General features: G+C 37.5%; 1 protein-coding gene across 1 annotated transcript; it reads left to right on the top strand.

Annotated features, from left to right (window-relative positions):
- Window positions 1-15,360: 15,360 nt before the first annotated feature.
- On the top strand, window positions 15,361-16,434 carry LOC142350436 (uncharacterized). Its single transcript, XM_075402284.1, has one exon. It carries the CDS (start codon window positions 15,361-15,363, stop codon window positions 16,432-16,434), a length of 1,074 nt encoding a protein of 357 aa, XP_075258399.1.
- Window positions 16,435-16,638: the final 204 nt, after the last annotated feature.

The raw sequence follows: 16,638 nt of genomic DNA, 5'->3' as shown, positions 1-16,638 counted from the left end.
TGTGATACTGATTTAAAATTCTTTCGATAATCGAAAGTTTAATTGAAGGTTAAAAAAAACATTAGTTTTTGGAAAGGTCACCGAGAGGAGGTCCGCGTCCTGGAGACAGGTATTGTACAGATAAACTTGGTTCGCGCACAGCTAGAGGATTCCAGACCAAAAATACTTTTAAAAAAACTAGAGATTTGCCAGACTAAAGAGAACTTGGACACCATTGGCCAGATTGAGCGAACTTTCCCCAGTCGTCTGGCCGGACAGAATAGACCTAATGCTAGACCATTGACCAGACCGGACAGACCAAAATTTGGGGTATCGCTAGTCCAAACAAACCCAAATATGGGCATTTGCCAGGCCAAGAGGAACAAAATGTTGTTATGGCCAAACCGAAAAGACGGATAATTGAAAGGTTCCTTGGACTCAACCGGATTTTGTTTTTAGAATACAGTTCTGCAATTTAGATTCCGAATTCACAATATCATATTCGCTGTCTTTTTGTCCTATTAATCTTTAATGAAACTACGAAACAAATCAGAAACTTTTTTGCCACTAAGAAAAAAAGAGACTGCGATTGGTGTTGGTGTGTATTGTGAGTAATATACATGGCTGTGTAGTAACTATTACGAGGGGGAGGGGCGACATTAAGTGTTTTAAGATCGACAATAAAGTAAAATGAAGGATAGAGGGGGCATGTGCGGAGAGTTTTTGCCCATTTGGTCCTTAATGCAATGTTTCGAAAAAACTCGGAAATGATTCCTATTCTACAGTGGTCTGTATTTTTCTCCATTTCGTAAGAGACTTTTGTTTTTTTGACACTTTAACTCTTTCACACAAGAAGAGTCCAATTTTTATCCTCCTGGGATATTTTTGTTTGTTGTTGAAGGGCTTAGTCTAGCCAATAGTGGGTTTGTTTGCTTGGTGATAAGGCTCTACGTAATCTTTCAAAAGCAGAAAGCCATTGCTTCACATATAGATTTTAGGCCAGTGGATACCATGATTATGGGTCCATTGACTACTGGCCGAATGAGGGGGATGATTACATGGACATCCCCTTCGATGAATGCATACGCGGTGACAGAGTACCTGCAAATACTCTACATTTGGAGGCAGCGACTTTGACTGTTGTCGGTCTGCTAGCTCGGGCTTAATTTTATTGTTTGATAAGACAAAAACAACGGAAAATTAGCCTGACATAAATTTTTTGATAGAACTCTGCCGTGTTCTTGCATTAATTGATGTGAAGTAAAGCCTCATCATCAATTATAATAAGTTGTGATACTGATTTAAAATTCTTTCGATAATCGAAAAATTAATTGAAGGTTCAATAATTAAACATTAGTTTTTGGAAAGGCAACCAAGAGGAGGTCCGCTTCCCGTAGACAGGCATTTTGAGATAAACGTGGGTCGCCCGGAGCTTGGGATTCCCGACTAAATTTACTTTTAAAAAAACTAAAGATTTGCCAGACAAAAGAGAACTTGGACACCATTTGCCAGACTGAGCGAACTTTCTCCAGTCATCAGGCCGGACAGAAAAGACCTAAGGCTAGACCACCGACCGGACGGGACTGACCAATATATGGGGTATCGGCCAGACCAAACAGACCCAAATGTGGGTAATGGTCAGGCCAAGAGGAACAAAATGTTGGTATGACCAAACCACAAAGACGGATGATTGAAAGGTTCCACGGACTAAACCTGAATTTGTTTTTAGAAAAGAGCTCTGCAATTTAGATTGTGAAAACACAATATCATATTCGCTGTCTTTTTGTCCTATCAAACTTTAATGAAACTACGAAACAAATCAGAAACTTTTTTGACACTAAGATTAAAAGAAACTGCGATTGGTGTGTACTGTGAGTAGTATACATAGCTGTGTAGTAAATATGACGAGAGGGGACATTACATGTTTTAATATGGGCAATAACATATAATGAAGCATAGAGGGGACATGTGCAGGGACATTTTGCCCATTTGGTCCATTGTGAAATGTTTCGAAAAAATTCGGAAATGGTTCCTATTGTTTATTGTTCTGTATTTTTTTTCCATTTTTGGAGAGAATTTTGTTTTTTGACGCTTTAAATATATTACACAAGAAGACTCTAATTTTTATCCTCCTGTTATATTTTTGTTTGTTTTAGAAGGGCTTAGTCTAGCCAATGTAGGGTTTGTTTCTTTGGTGACAAGACTCTACGATATCTTTCAATAGCAAAATAGGCTATTGAAAGGATGCAACATAATTCAAAGTGAGCACTGTTTTGCAAAACAACGTTCCTTTTTTGAAAAGTTTGCGCAAAAAGAAGTTAATTAAAATTGTTCTGTCATTGTGAAAGTGACTTTTTCCAAACAGATGAAATTTCAAGAGCCAACGATTCAAAGAAAAACAAATAATTTACCATGTTTAATTGGTGGAAGATGAAAAAAAGCCTGACAAAAATTCAAGTCGACTGTTTGTATCACTTGAAACCCTGCAGTGTTTAGATTCAGTCAATTTTTCTTCACATTTTACTCCGTGTTTAAACGGCTGAAGAAGATTTTTAGATGATATCAATCTTCAACATCCCAAACGCGGACTGAAGATCATTTGGAAGGTAATTACAATTTAGATAAATCGGGAAGATGGTGGGGGTTACGTAGAACATTGGGGAACAAGGATTTCAATATTAAAGTACTGAAATTCAGTTTGGGTTCAACGAAGTTGTGACCTCATTTGGCGGTCAAATTGTTGGAGAACTCTTTCTGGTGTGTCATCCATATGCACTATTAGCTATTGAGAGCCATGTACAAGCAAGACAGGGGAAAAACAACGTTGAGGATACAAAACAATGTGAGCTTGTACAGGTTCAACCCAAACCTGTGAAACTGCCTTTGTAACCTCTTGCCGAGACATCAACTAAAGTCAGGCCGAGACATCAACTAAAGTCCCATTCCCTCTGAGAACGCCAAACGTGGAATAAAGAATAGGAATAAAGCCATTACTCATGGCTTCACCAGGAACTTGATTCGACAACGTTTTAACGAAAATTGAATCAGTTAAGGAACTTGAAACTCTTTGAAGTTTCTTCTGTGTTACAAATGTGTTCTCATCTTTTCCCTCAGGTAGAGTTTTTTGAATTCAGTAATGCTTTTGCTGTTTACGACAAATATGTTTTTGAAAAGAACCTTTGTATTGTTTCATAAGCTACCTAGTGGTTGACCAACCGAGTTTTAATTTAATCAAACAAACAATAATGCTGAAAAAGAACCTGTGTTTTGGTTCATAAGCTACCTGATGGTTACATAAGTGCGTTCTATCTGAAACATATAAAGTTTTGAGGAAAAATATATTGTGTATTGGATCCTGAGCTGTCCGCTGGTCACATAAGTGAGATCCAACTTGAACATATAAAAAGCATTGGTTGAAAAAAATTGGGAACTGGATCCCAAGCTACCTGCTGGATTTTTAAGCTACATTTAACACGAACATAAAAAGGAGAATCGGTAACAACGAACTTGTGTAATGCATCCTAAGCTAACTGTTTGTTTCCTAAGCGAGATTTATTTGAACATATTAAAAGTGTTGGTAAAAATAAACTTAAGTGCTATCTGCTTATTACCTAATTGAATTTCCACTTTCCACCTGTAGATATAAAAAATCTTGGTGAAAAAGTTTTGTATTGGATCTAAACTGGTGGTTACCTTAGTGAGCATTTACTTGTACAAACAAGAAGTACAGGTCAAATAAATTGGGTATTGGATCCTGAGGTAACTGATGGATAACTTAGAGAGATTTAACTTGAACAAAAAAACACAGTTCGTGAAAAACATATTGTTCATTGGATCCTAATCTACCTGCTGATTAACTAAGCGAGATTTAACTTGAGAAATTAAGGAGCATTGTTGTAATTTAAGCAACTCTAGTATTTGATTGTAAGCATTTTGCTGGCTACCTAAGCGAGTTTCATCTTGTACATAGAAGGACTGTTGGTTAAGAAAACTTGTGTACTGAATGTCAGCTTCCTGGTTATACATAAGTGAGCTTAAACTTGTTTTTACAAAAAGAGTTGGTTAAAAAAACAAGGCTATTAGATCCTAAGCTGCCTTCTGTTTACCTGAGCAAGATTTAACTTGAACTCATAAAATGTAATTGTGAAAGATAACTTGTGTATTGGATCCTAAGCTACCATCTGGTTAACTAAGTGAGATTTAATTGTATCAAACTAAAATGTATTGGTGTAAATAATCTTGTTTTTTGGATCCTAATCTATCTGCTGATTCATTAGGCGAGATTTTACTTGAACATTTTAGGGGTATTGGTGTAATGTAAACAACTCTAGTATTTGATTCTAAGCTTTCTGCTGGCTACCTAAGCGAGTTTCATCTTGTTCATAGAAAGACTATTGTTTGGGAAAAAAATGTGTTTTGGATGTCAGCTACCTGGTGGTTACATAAATGAGCTTAAACGTGTTTTTTTTAAAAGAGAATTAGTTAAAAAACAGTGCTATTGTATCCCAAGCTGCATGCTGTTTACCTGATCTAGATTTAATTCGAACATATAAAAAGTAATTGTGAGAGATATCTTGTGTATTGGATCCTAAGCTACCATCAGGTTAACTGAGCGAGATTTAGTTGTATTAAATTAAAGTGTATCAGAATCTAGGCTATCTGCTGGTAACCTAAGCGTGCTTCCGCTTGTGCATATAAAAAGCAATCTTTAGGAAAACTTGCGCATTGGATCTAAGCCGCCTGGTGGTTACCTAAGTGAGCTTACAATTGTACATATGAAAAGTATTGTTCAAATAAATTGAGTGTTGGATCCTAAGCTATTTGCTGCATGGCTGAGCGAGATTTAACTTGAACATAGAAAGAGAGTTATTGAAAACTAAACTGTGTCTTGGATCATAAGCTGTCTTCTGGTTAACTGAGTGAGATTTAATTGTATCATATTAAAAACTATTTCAAATAAACTTGTGTATTGGAACCTAGGCTGTCTGCTGGTTACCTCAGCCAATTTTTGATTATGCATATAAAGAGGGTTGGTTAAAAAACCTTGCGTATTGGATCCTAATCTACCTGGCAAATTAAGCGTGCTTCCACTTGTACGTAAATAGAGTACTGGTGAAAAACGTATGTATTGGATCCTACGCTACCTAAGGTACCTAAGCCAGAGTTAGCTGGAACATATAGAGAGCATAGGCAAAAAAAAATTTGTATGTTGGGTCCTAAGCTACCTGCTGGTCACCTCAGCGAGAGTTACCGTGAGCATATAAAAAGTAATTGTGAACGATAACTTGTGAAATGCATCCTAAGCTACCTGCCGGTTACTTAAGCGATTTTCCTCTTGTACATACAACTTTTTTGCGGTGATAAATTACTTCTTTATTGTATCCCAAGCTAACTGCTTTTTATCTAAGCGAGATTTAACTTGAACATACCAAAACTTTGTTGAAAAACAACGTGTGTTTTGGATCCTAAGCTACCTGCTGCTGAGCTTAGCGAGAGTTACTTTGAGCATATAAAAAGTAATTGTGAACGATAACTTGTGTAATGCATCATAACCTAAGCGGGTATCAACTTGAACATATCAGGATTATTGTCTAGAAAATCTTGTGTTTCGGATCTCAGCTGCCTGTTGGTTACCTAAGTGAGCTTAGACATGTACATATAAAGAGTACAAAATATGTACAAAATTTTGCCTATTGAAATTTAATTTTTTTTGTATTGAAACTCAACCCGTCTGCTGGTAATCAAAGCGTTTTTCCACTTGTACATAAAACATGAATAGACAAAAAATGTATTGCATTTGTGTATTGGACCCGAAGTCACCTGCTGGTTACATAAGCGAGTTTCCAATTGTACATATGAAAAGATTTGGCTAAAAACAACTTGCCTTTTGGATTTTCTAATCTGCCTGCTGGTTACCCTAGCGCGCTTCCATTTGTACATAAAGAGAGTATTGGTGAAAAACATATAGTGTTTTGGATACTAAGACTCCTTCTGGTTACATAAGAGAGATATAAATTAAACATGCAAAAAGAATTGGTGAAAAAAACTTGTGTTTTGGATGCTAAGCTTCCTGCTGTTATCTAAGCCAGCTTCCACTTACAAATCCAAAAGCTTCTTTTGAAAATCATCTTATGTTGTGGATCCTGAGATTCCTGCTGATTACATATGCAAGATTAAACTCGACCATATAAAGAGTATCATTAAAAAATATCTTGCGTAATGGACCGAAACTCCGTGCTTGTTACCTCAGCCAGATTTAACTTCATCATAAGGAGCATTGGTGTAATGTGAACACCTTAAATTTGATTATAAGCTTTCTTCTGGCTACCTGAGCGAGTTTCATCTTGAACAAATAAAGACTATTGGATAAGAAAACTTGTGCACTGGATGTCAGCTACCTGGTACTTGTACATATATACAGTATTAGTTAAAGACATTTGATCATTGGATCCTAATCTACCTGCTGGTAAACCGAGCAAGATTTAACTTGAAAATATAAAAAGTAATTGTGAAAATTAACTTATGCATTGGACCCTAAGTTAACTGCTGGTTACAAAACCGAGATTTAATTTGAATTTAGAAGGAGTATCGCTGAAAAGTAACTTGCATAATGGAGCCGGAGCTCCAGGCTGGTTAGCTCAGCCAGATTTAACTTGAGAATATAAGGAGCAATATTATAATGTAAACAAGTTAAGTATTTGATTCTAAGCTTTCTGCTAGTTACCTAAGCGAGTTTCATCTTGAAAAAATACAGATTATTGGATAAGAAAACTTGTGTACTGGATATCAGCTACCTTGTTGCTACATTTGTGAGCTTACCCTTGTACATATAAAAATTATTGGTCAAAAATACTTGCATATTGGGACCTAAGCTACCTGCTGGTACCCTAAGCGTGCTTCCACGTAAACATAAAAACCATTTGGACAAAAAAATTTATGTACTTATTTATTGTATCCTAAGTTACCTGCTGGTTACCTAAGCGAGATGTAAACTGGACATACAAAAATTATTTAAAAAAGTTAACTTTTGTTTTGAATCCTAAGCCTCCTGCTGGTTACCTAAGCGAGAATTAACGAGAACATATCAGGACTATTGGCTAGAAAATTTTGTGTTTTGGATCTCAGCTACCTGGTGGTTACCAAAGTGGGCTTACATTTGTAAAAATAAAAAGTATTGATTAAAAGTATTTGCGCGTTGGATCCTAATCTACCTGCTGGTAACCTGAGCAAGATTTAACTTGAACATATAAAAAATAATTGTGAAAAATAACTTGTGCACTGGATCCTAAGTTTTCTGCTATTTACATACGCGAGATTTAGCTTGATTATATAAAGAGTATCGCTGAAAAGTAACATGCATAGTGGAGCCGAAGCTCCACGCTGGTTAGCTCAGCCAGATTTAACTTGAACATATAAGGAGCAATAGTATAATGTAAACAAGTTAAGTATTTGATTCTAAGCTTTCTGCTAGTTACCTAAGCGATTTTCATCTTGTAAAAATAAAGACTATTGGATAAGAAAACTTGTGTACTGGATGTCAGCTACCTTGTGGCTACATAATTGAGCTTACACTTGTACATACAAAAAATATTGGTCGAAAATACTAGCATATTGGAACCTAAGCTACCTGCTGGTACCCTAAGCGTGCTTCCACGTAAACATAAACAGAAGCTGTCTTCTGTTTACCTAAGTGAGTCTCCACTTGTCCGTATAATAAGTATAGATTAAAAAAAACTTGCGTATTGGAATCCAAGCTACCTACTGTTACCTAAGCTACCTGCTGGTACCCTAAGCGTGCTTCCACGTAAACATAAACAGAAGCTGTCTTCTGTTTACCTAAGGGAGTCTCTACTTGTCCGTATAATAACTATAGATTAAAAAAACTTGCGTATTGGAATCTAAGCTACCTACTGTTACCTAAATGAAATCTAACTAGAATAAGTAAAGATGATCGGTGAAAACTAATTCTTAAATTGGATCCTATGCTAGCTTCTGGTTAACTGGGCGAGATTTAATGGTATTAAAATAAAGGATATTGGTGTAAAATAACTTTGGCACCATTACACCATTGGATGCGCATTGGATCATAATCTATCTGCTGGTAAATTGAGCAAGATTTAACTTGAACATATGCTCGTAACCAAAGCGTGCTTCCAGTTGTACATAAAAAATAGTTGAAGAAAATAATTTATTTATTGGATCCTAAGCTACCCACTGGCTACCTAAGCGATATTTAACTTGAACAAAATTGAACAGATAATTGCGAAGATAATTGCGAAAAATAATTTGTGTATTGGATCCTAAACTACCTGCTGTTTACATGAGCGAGGTTTAACTTGAACATATAAAGAGTATTGGTGAAAAGTAACCTGCTTTCGAACCTACATGCGCATTGGATCCGAACCTAAATGCTGGTTAGCTAAGTGAGAATTAACTTAATCGTATAAGAAATATTGGTGGAAAATAACTTGTGTATTGTAGCCTAAGCTGTCTTCTGTTTACCTAAGTGAGTCTCCACTTGTCCGTATATTAAGTAGAGATTAAAAAAACTTGCGTATTGGAATCTACGCTACCTACTGTTACCTAAATGAAATTTAACTAGAATAAGTAAAGATGATCGGTGAAAATTAAATCTTAAATTGGATCCTATGCTATCTTCTGGTTAACTGGGCGAGATTTAATTGTATTAAAATAAAGGATATTGGTGTAAAATAACTTTGGCATTGGAGTGAAAGCTGTCTGCTGGTTAACTAAGCGAGTTTCTACTTGTACATATAAAGAGAGTTGGCAAAAAATTTCTTGCGTATTGGATCCCAATCTCCCTGCTGGTAACCTAAGCTTGCTTCCACTTGTACATAAAAAGGGTACTGTCGAAAAGGAACTTATGTATTGGGTCTTAAGCTACCTGCTGGTTACCCAAGCGAGGATTATCTTGAACATATAAAAAGTATTGGCGAAAAAAACTTGTATATTGGGTTCGAGCTGCCTGTTGGTTACCTTTGTCAGAATTAACTTGAGGATAAAAAGAAAAATAGTGAACGATCATTTATGTAATACATCCTAAGCAACCTATTCTAAACATCCTAAACTATTCGAGATTCAAATTGTACATACAAAAATGATTGGCGAAGACTAATTTGTGTATTGGATCCTGGGCTACCTACTGGTTACCTAAGCGAGAGTTAGCTTGAACATATGAAGAGTATTCGTGAAAAAAAACTTGTATGATAGAGCTTAAGCTGTCTGCTGGTTACCTGAGCGAGTTTGTACTTGTACATATAAAAAAAATTAGTAAAAAAATATTGCGTATCGGATCTTCAGCTACCTGCTAGTTACCGAAGCGAAAGTTAGCTTGAACATATAAAAAGTTTTAGTGAAAAAATTTTGTATAATAGAGCCTTAGCTGTCTGCTGGTTACCTGAGCGAATTAGTACTTGTACATATAAAAAGTAATAGTAAAAAATATTGCGTATCGGATCCTCAGCTACCTGCTGTTTACCTAAGCGAGAGTTTGCTCGAACATGTCAAGAGTATTGGCGAAAATTAATTTGTATATTGGGTCCTAAGCTAGTTAAATTAACGAAAGTTAACTTGAGCATTTAAAACTAATAACGAACGATAAATTGTGTAATGCATCCTAAGCTATCTGATGGTTACCTAAGCGAGCTTTGAGTTGAAAATACAAAATTGATTGGCGAAGATTAACTTGTCTAAGCTACCTGCTGGTTATTTAAGCTTGATTTAAACTGTACATACAAAGAGTATCGGCGAAAAACAACTTGCATATTGGAATCGAGGCTAATCGCTGGTTAGCTAAGCGATAATTACATTAAACTTATAAGAAGTACTATTGAGAAATAACTTTTTTATTGGTACTTACGCTACCTGCAGGTTAAGTGAGCGAGATTCAATTAGAACATTTAAAGAGTATCAGTGAAAACTAACTTGATTATTGGATCCTAAGTTACCTGCTGGTTAGCCAATCGAGATTTAACTGCAAAAAAATTTGGTGCAACAAAACTTGTGTGTTAGAACGTAAGCTAACTGCTGGTTACCTAAGCAAGTCTCTAAGTGTACATATAAAGAAGGTTAGTTAAAAAAATTTTGGGTATTGGATCCTAATATACCTGCTGGTAACCTAATTGTGCTTCCACGTGTATCAAAATAGTTCCGCTAAAAATAACGTATGTATTGGAGCCAAAGCTAACTGCTGGTTAATTGGGCGAAGATTAGCTCGAACATATAAAGAATATTGGCTACAAAACTCGGGTTGGATCTTAATCAACCTCCTGGTAACCTAAGCGTGCTTGCACTTGTAAATCAAAATAGTACTGGTGGAAAATTACTTATGTATTTGATCCGAATCTACCTATTGGTTACCTAAGCGATGTTGAGATCGAACATAAAAAGAGTACTGACAAAAAACATGCGTATCGGATACTGAGCCACCTGCTGGTTACTTAAGCGAGTAAACATTTGAATTAACAAATATATTTTATAAAAGACAGTTTGTGTATTTGATCTTAAGCTACCAGCAGATTACATAAGCGAGATTTAACTTGAACATATAAAGATTATCGGTGAAAATTAAATGGTATGTTAGATCCTTAGCTACCTGTTCTTAACTCAGCCAGACTTAATTGTTTTAAATTAAAAATAATGGTGTAAAATAGCTTGTCTAATGGAACCTAAACTATCTGCTGGTTACATTTGCGTGCTTCCACTTAAGCATAAAAAAATTATTGGTGGGAAAAAACTTATGTATTGGATCCTAAGCTGCTGGCTACCCCAGGGAGATTTAGCTTGAACATATAAAAAGTTTTGGAGTAAAATAACTTTTGTATTGGTACTCAAGCTCCCTTCTGGTTACCCAATCTAGCTTCCATTTGTACATATAAAGAGTAATATATAAGAACACCTTACGTATGGGATCCTAATATACCTGCTGGTTACCTATGCTATTGAACATAAAAATATATTGCTGAAAAACAAATAACTTATGTATTGGATTCTAAGCTACATGCTGGTTACCTAAGTGAGATTTCAATTAAACAAAAAAGTATTAGAAAAAAATAACTTGTGTTTTGGATCCTAAGCCTACTGCTGGTTACTAAACAGATATGTCATCAATACATCATTGATACCCAATTATTTAGAGAACATCTATGCACTATTATGGATCTTTGACCGAGACAGACCTTCAATGGTTAAGAGAAGAAGTGACAAAACAAAAGGAAGCAAGGAAAAGCAGTCGAATTTCAACACACAAAAAACTAAAAAACCGAGAACTGATTTATTTATCTTAAACGCTTGTATCATCATTATTAATTCAAATAAGCAAAATGATTTCCTGAGTATACTTAAGGCGGTCAATGTGACATTCTGGCGCCCAACGAAAAAGACAAAGGATCTAAAATTTTCTTCTCGAAGATTTTTTTCTCGTAAAAAGGGTAGAGGGTAATTTTAGAAAAAAGCCATCCCATCCCATCCCATCTAACACCCGGGAGAACACCCATTCCATCACGAGACGAGCTTCATATTTTTAACTGGGCTTTCTTATTTCATTATTATTTATCTTTCCCTGTTATTTTTTCGCCCGTTTGATTATTCACCCCTTTCTTTCGACCTGAGAATTTTTTCCAGATATGACCAAAATTTACTGACAAAATTTCGATGTTTCAACAATATTACCTTCGTGCGTTTTCCGGTAATTCCGACCGAGCGCTTTAATATCCGTCCCCGATTTTACGAAGCGAACGTAACACACACGATCGCACCAAACACGTTTCAACAGCATTCTCTTTGTTTTTATGTCCGGAAAAACAACGACCTTATTCTGAACTATATATTTTTTCCAAATGCTATGTAGAGTCGGCATTGGTAGGGTATTCAGGTAGGTTTCGGTTTTTCAGGTAGCTTTCTCTGGTGTTATCAGGTAGGTTTAAGTGGTATCAGGTATGTTATTGAATACATATCAGGTAGGTTGCAGGTTGGTTCCAGGTAGGCATATCCAGGTAGGGTTTTTTTAAAGTAATCGGTTAGGTTTTCAGGTAGGTTCCTCTGGTGGTATAAGGTAGGTTTCAGTGGTATCCGGAAGGTTATTGAGTAGGTTTCAGTTAGGTTGCAGGTAGGTCCAGGTAGGTATTTGGTTGATTTTAGGTATTCAGCTGGTTTTTTTTTCAGGTAGTTTTCAATTTGGTCTCTGGTTAGGTTTCAGGTAGGTATCTAGTAGGGTTTTAGGTATTCAGGTAGGTTTTCCAGGTAGGTTTTGCAGGTTCTAACAGACTTGCTGACAAAATTTCGTAGCGGTTCGAAGAAAGAAGCTGTCTTTGTTAGACCGGTGAAATTCAATGGTTTTTACTAGAACTGGAAAATCTACAGGAAGTAACAAACAAACAATGATCTCTTCAAACTCGCAGACACAATACTCAGACGACAACAACGAAAGTCACGAGCAGGTCTCTGAAGATCCCCAATTAAAACGTCTGACCAACTTAAAGTTGATGTACGAAAGTGAAATCGAGTCGTGCATCGAATTTATTACATCCAGCATCGAATGCGGCGAGGACTCAGAAACAGTCGAGGAAACTCTCCTTGAAATCAACGAACTTCAGGAGACTTACAATTCAAGAACTTTTAGACAAAGCACCATCATCTGATGCAGAAACTCTATGCTCTCATTTGAGCAAACTCAAATTCAAGATACGGAAGACTACTTCCGCATACCGAAAATACAAAAAGGAACTTGTGTCCGGAACACAAAGCAACCAAACAAATAACATCCCGAGGGTGACCTTTGACAACAGCAGTTATCAAACTCTTAATGAGGCATCCCTAACGACCAACATTTTCTCAGCACCCGCTGAATACAGTTCTTACTGTGAATCCTTCCCTAACAATGCTGCACCCAGTAGCTTAAGGGGAGATTCAAACACAATTTTGCCGCCGGCAAATTTGTCGCAACAACTCACCACCACATCTGCTGACGTATCAGGCACCAGCACCATCAACAATGCCTTGTCTGGAGTTACCTCTGGTGGCTTCAATTCCACTTCCGCAAAAATCGACGGCGCATTTCCCTCATTCCATTTTTCTCATCAGGCGGCCCAAACTTCTTCTTTAAATCCGCCAATCAGAACTTCGCAACCATCCTTTACACTTCCAACAGTTGGTATTGTGCCTCAGACTCCTATCTCATTGTCTTCTTGTTTTCAGAAATCGGTTCCGAAGTTACAGGCAACAAAGTTTGATGGAGATCCATTAAGTTGGTTAAAGTGGTTCAGTGTGTTTCAAGCAACAATTGATTGTTCTCCAATGTCCTCTGCAGAAAAAATGATTCATCTGCAATCGCTCCTGATTGGAGAAGCAAAAGCACTGGTTGACGGCTATGGCTGCAATGGCAGTCTGTACGCTCCCGCTTTAGTACGTCTTGAAGAACATTTTGGTAATCCGAACAGGATTGTCAATGCCTTCCTCGCAAAACTGTCACATATTAGACCCCCTAACCTGACAATCCCAGACAGTTATACGCAGTTCTCTGCTTTCCTTTTAACCCTTTCGGACACATTTCAGCAACTTGGATTCAATCATGACATACATTCCACTACAAATGTCAATCAAGCCTCAAACAAGCTTCCAACACCAGTCCGCTTGGAATGAAATAAGCACGTTTACTTCAACCATCTCTGAAAGAGCTTTCGGAGTGGCTTCTAATCTATGCGAAGGCTTGCAGATTTACCCACCTCTTGTGCATCAGCTCAACCTCCAAGCACTCATTCAAAGGCCTCTAACCATCTTTGCAAGCAATCGAATCAGCAAACCTAATTCAACCGTCCGTCCAACAGATCACACCAGGATCAACGCACAAACCCGTCAAATAGCTTTCAGCCAAGCTCTGCGAAAGGTGTCGTTTGTCCAAACAACGGTAGCTGTCAGTATTTATACAAATGTTCTCATTTCCAAGATCTGTCTCCACCCGATAGACGAGAACACGTGAAAAAAAAGAAACTATGTTTCAACTGTTTTGGTAGTCACCATGTACAACAATGCACATAAAAAAATGTTTGTGGCTCTAGAGACTGCGGCAAAAATCACCACACAATGCTCCATGAAAGCTGCATTGCAAAAAATCAAGCAATCCTACCCTCTTCAACGGTTAAATCGGTTCAACTGCATGGCAAAGGTCAAGTTGCTTTCTTACCAGTTCAACTGTCTAACGGAGAGAAAATGTTTGAGTCATATGCTTATCTCGACAACCGAAGTTGCCAGAACCTCCTCCTCCAATCCGCAGCTCTGATTCTAGGTATTGATATGAACACTTTTGGCAAGATGTCTATTAGTGGCTACCACACAACAAAAGAAATAGATTGTTCTCCAGTGTCTTATCAGTCTAGTAAGACACCAATCCTTGTAATCGAAGTCTTGGCAGTACCCGATTTGAATATGAACCCTGTTAATACTAATGAACTGAACAAGCTTTGCAAGAAATTTGAACATCTCAATCACATTTCGTTCCCTAATGTTGATGAAAATAAAGTCTCAATAATCATCGGCATCGACAATCTGGAACTGATCCATTACAGTAAGGTGATTAAAGGCCCAAAAAACACGCCCTGGGCTGTAGAAACTCCTCTAGGATGGACATGTGCAGGTAAAACTAGTAGCGTCACAGCAGACGAACAGAATCCAGTGTTCAAAACACAAATCAACTCTCATCCTCATCTAGACAATGAACTTTTCACAAAAGTACAACAGTGGATGAAAATTGAGAACTTCGGTATAGCTTCATCAGAAAGGGCTATGTCTAAAAATGATGAAAAAGCTCTGCAAATCCTTGAGTCGACTACAAACTTCTCTGATTGTCACTACGAAATAGGCCTCCTTTGGAAGGAAAACGCCAAGTTACCAAACAACAGATGGCTAGCAGAAAAACAGTTAAAGCAATTAAACAAAAAGTTCTCAACAAAACCAGATCTACAAAGTAAGTACGAGGAGACGCTCCAGAAAGATCTTCAAAATGGTTATGTTGTCAAAGTTGATCCAGCTACAGACAAAGAAACAGCATGTTCTTTGTCTTCCTCATCATCCCGTTTCAAATGAAAACAAACCCGGAAAAATCAGGAGAGTCACCAATGCATCCAGTGTTTTTCAAGGTCAATCCTTAAATTCAAACCCTTTGAAGGGACCCGATTTGTTGAGTAATCTTGTGGGAGTCATATTAAGATTCCGCGAGCAACAAGTGTTAATTTCAGCAGACATTGAGCAAATGTTTATGCAAACTAAAGTTGTTCCCTCTGATTGTGCGTTTCTTTGGTTTCTCTGGAATCACAATGGCAAAATCGAATTCCTCAAGTTTTGCACGTCATTGAGCGTAATGTTTACATGGATGACCTATATATCACGACAGCAGACGTTGAATTTGCTGTAAACGTTATGAACAGCACCAAAGAGTGTCTTTCAATTGGTGGTTTCAACCTCACAAAGTGCAACTCTAATTCAGACGAGTTCTTGAAAAACGTCGCAAACGAAAATCTTTTGAAGCCTGATCTACCATCACCTCAACCTCAAAAAGTTTTGGGTTTACCGTGGAACGCGAGCACGGACGAGTACATCATTGACAAAAAGCTTTTCAAAAGGTTCCCCAATGATCAATTCACAACACAGAGGAAACTGTTGAAGTTTGTCGCTTCAATTTTTGATCCCCTTGGCGTTATAGCCCCTTTAACAATCAGAGTGAGGAAAATATTGCAAGCGATTTGGAATAAAGGTCCACAATGGGACGCACCTCTGGACGTTCAGCAGTTCCCAGACTTTCTCCAATTCAAAAACGAACTTCCAACTTATCAGAATATCAACATTCCACGTGCTCTCTTCCGTAGAAACACGAAAATTCAGTCAACATCTTTTCACACGTTCACAGACGCTTCAGAGTATGCTATATCAGCAGTGTCTTATTTAAGAACTGAGTACGTTGATAAAACAGTTGATGTAGTGTTCATGATGGGCAAAGCCAGAGTAGCTCCGATCAAGAGGATGACTATTCCAAACCTGGAGTTGCAGGCGGCAGTGTATGGCGAGCAATTAGCTCAGTTTATCAAAGAACAGCAAGATTTGGAAATCGGAAATTACTTTTTCTGGTCCGATAGTACAACTGTACTCCATTGGTTGAGAACTCCAGAAATGCGGCATCGACTTTTCGTTGCCAATAGACTAGCAAAGATTCTCGACGTCTCTCCATCTCTCAATTGGCGCTACATCGCTTCTACTGATAATCCCGCTGATGACGGCTCAAGAATCTATGAGGTCCGACAGATGAATGCAACTTCTCGTTGGTTGAGTGGACCATCATTTCTCCGCTCCGAAGAAAAAGAGTGGCCTTGTCAAGATCTCTTGAAGCATAACCTACTGGTATTCTCAATACAGCCACTGGAAGCCCCTAAACCATCCATCAACTGAAGGGTGTGTAATAGATATTACACGTTTTAGCAACTGGAATCGGTTGATAAGAGTGACTGCGTACTGCTTCTTTTTCCGCGACCTTTGCAAGAAGCAAAGCAAACATTTGGCTCTCTCATCATACTTTTGAGTACAGGTATCTGATCCAGGTATCGCAGATTGAAAATTTTGCAGACGAAATATCTGCTCTACGTAAGGGAAAGG

Source organism: Convolutriloba macropyga, chromosome 12 (assembly GCF_964194025.1).
Source record: "Convolutriloba macropyga chromosome 12, txConMacr16.3, whole genome shotgun sequence".
In the NCBI taxonomy this organism is placed as follows: Eukaryota; Metazoa; Xenacoelomorpha; order Acoela; family Convolutidae; genus Convolutriloba; species Convolutriloba macropyga.
Note: the sequence above shows the minus strand (reverse complement) of the source record. Positions and strands in the feature narration are given on the sequence as shown.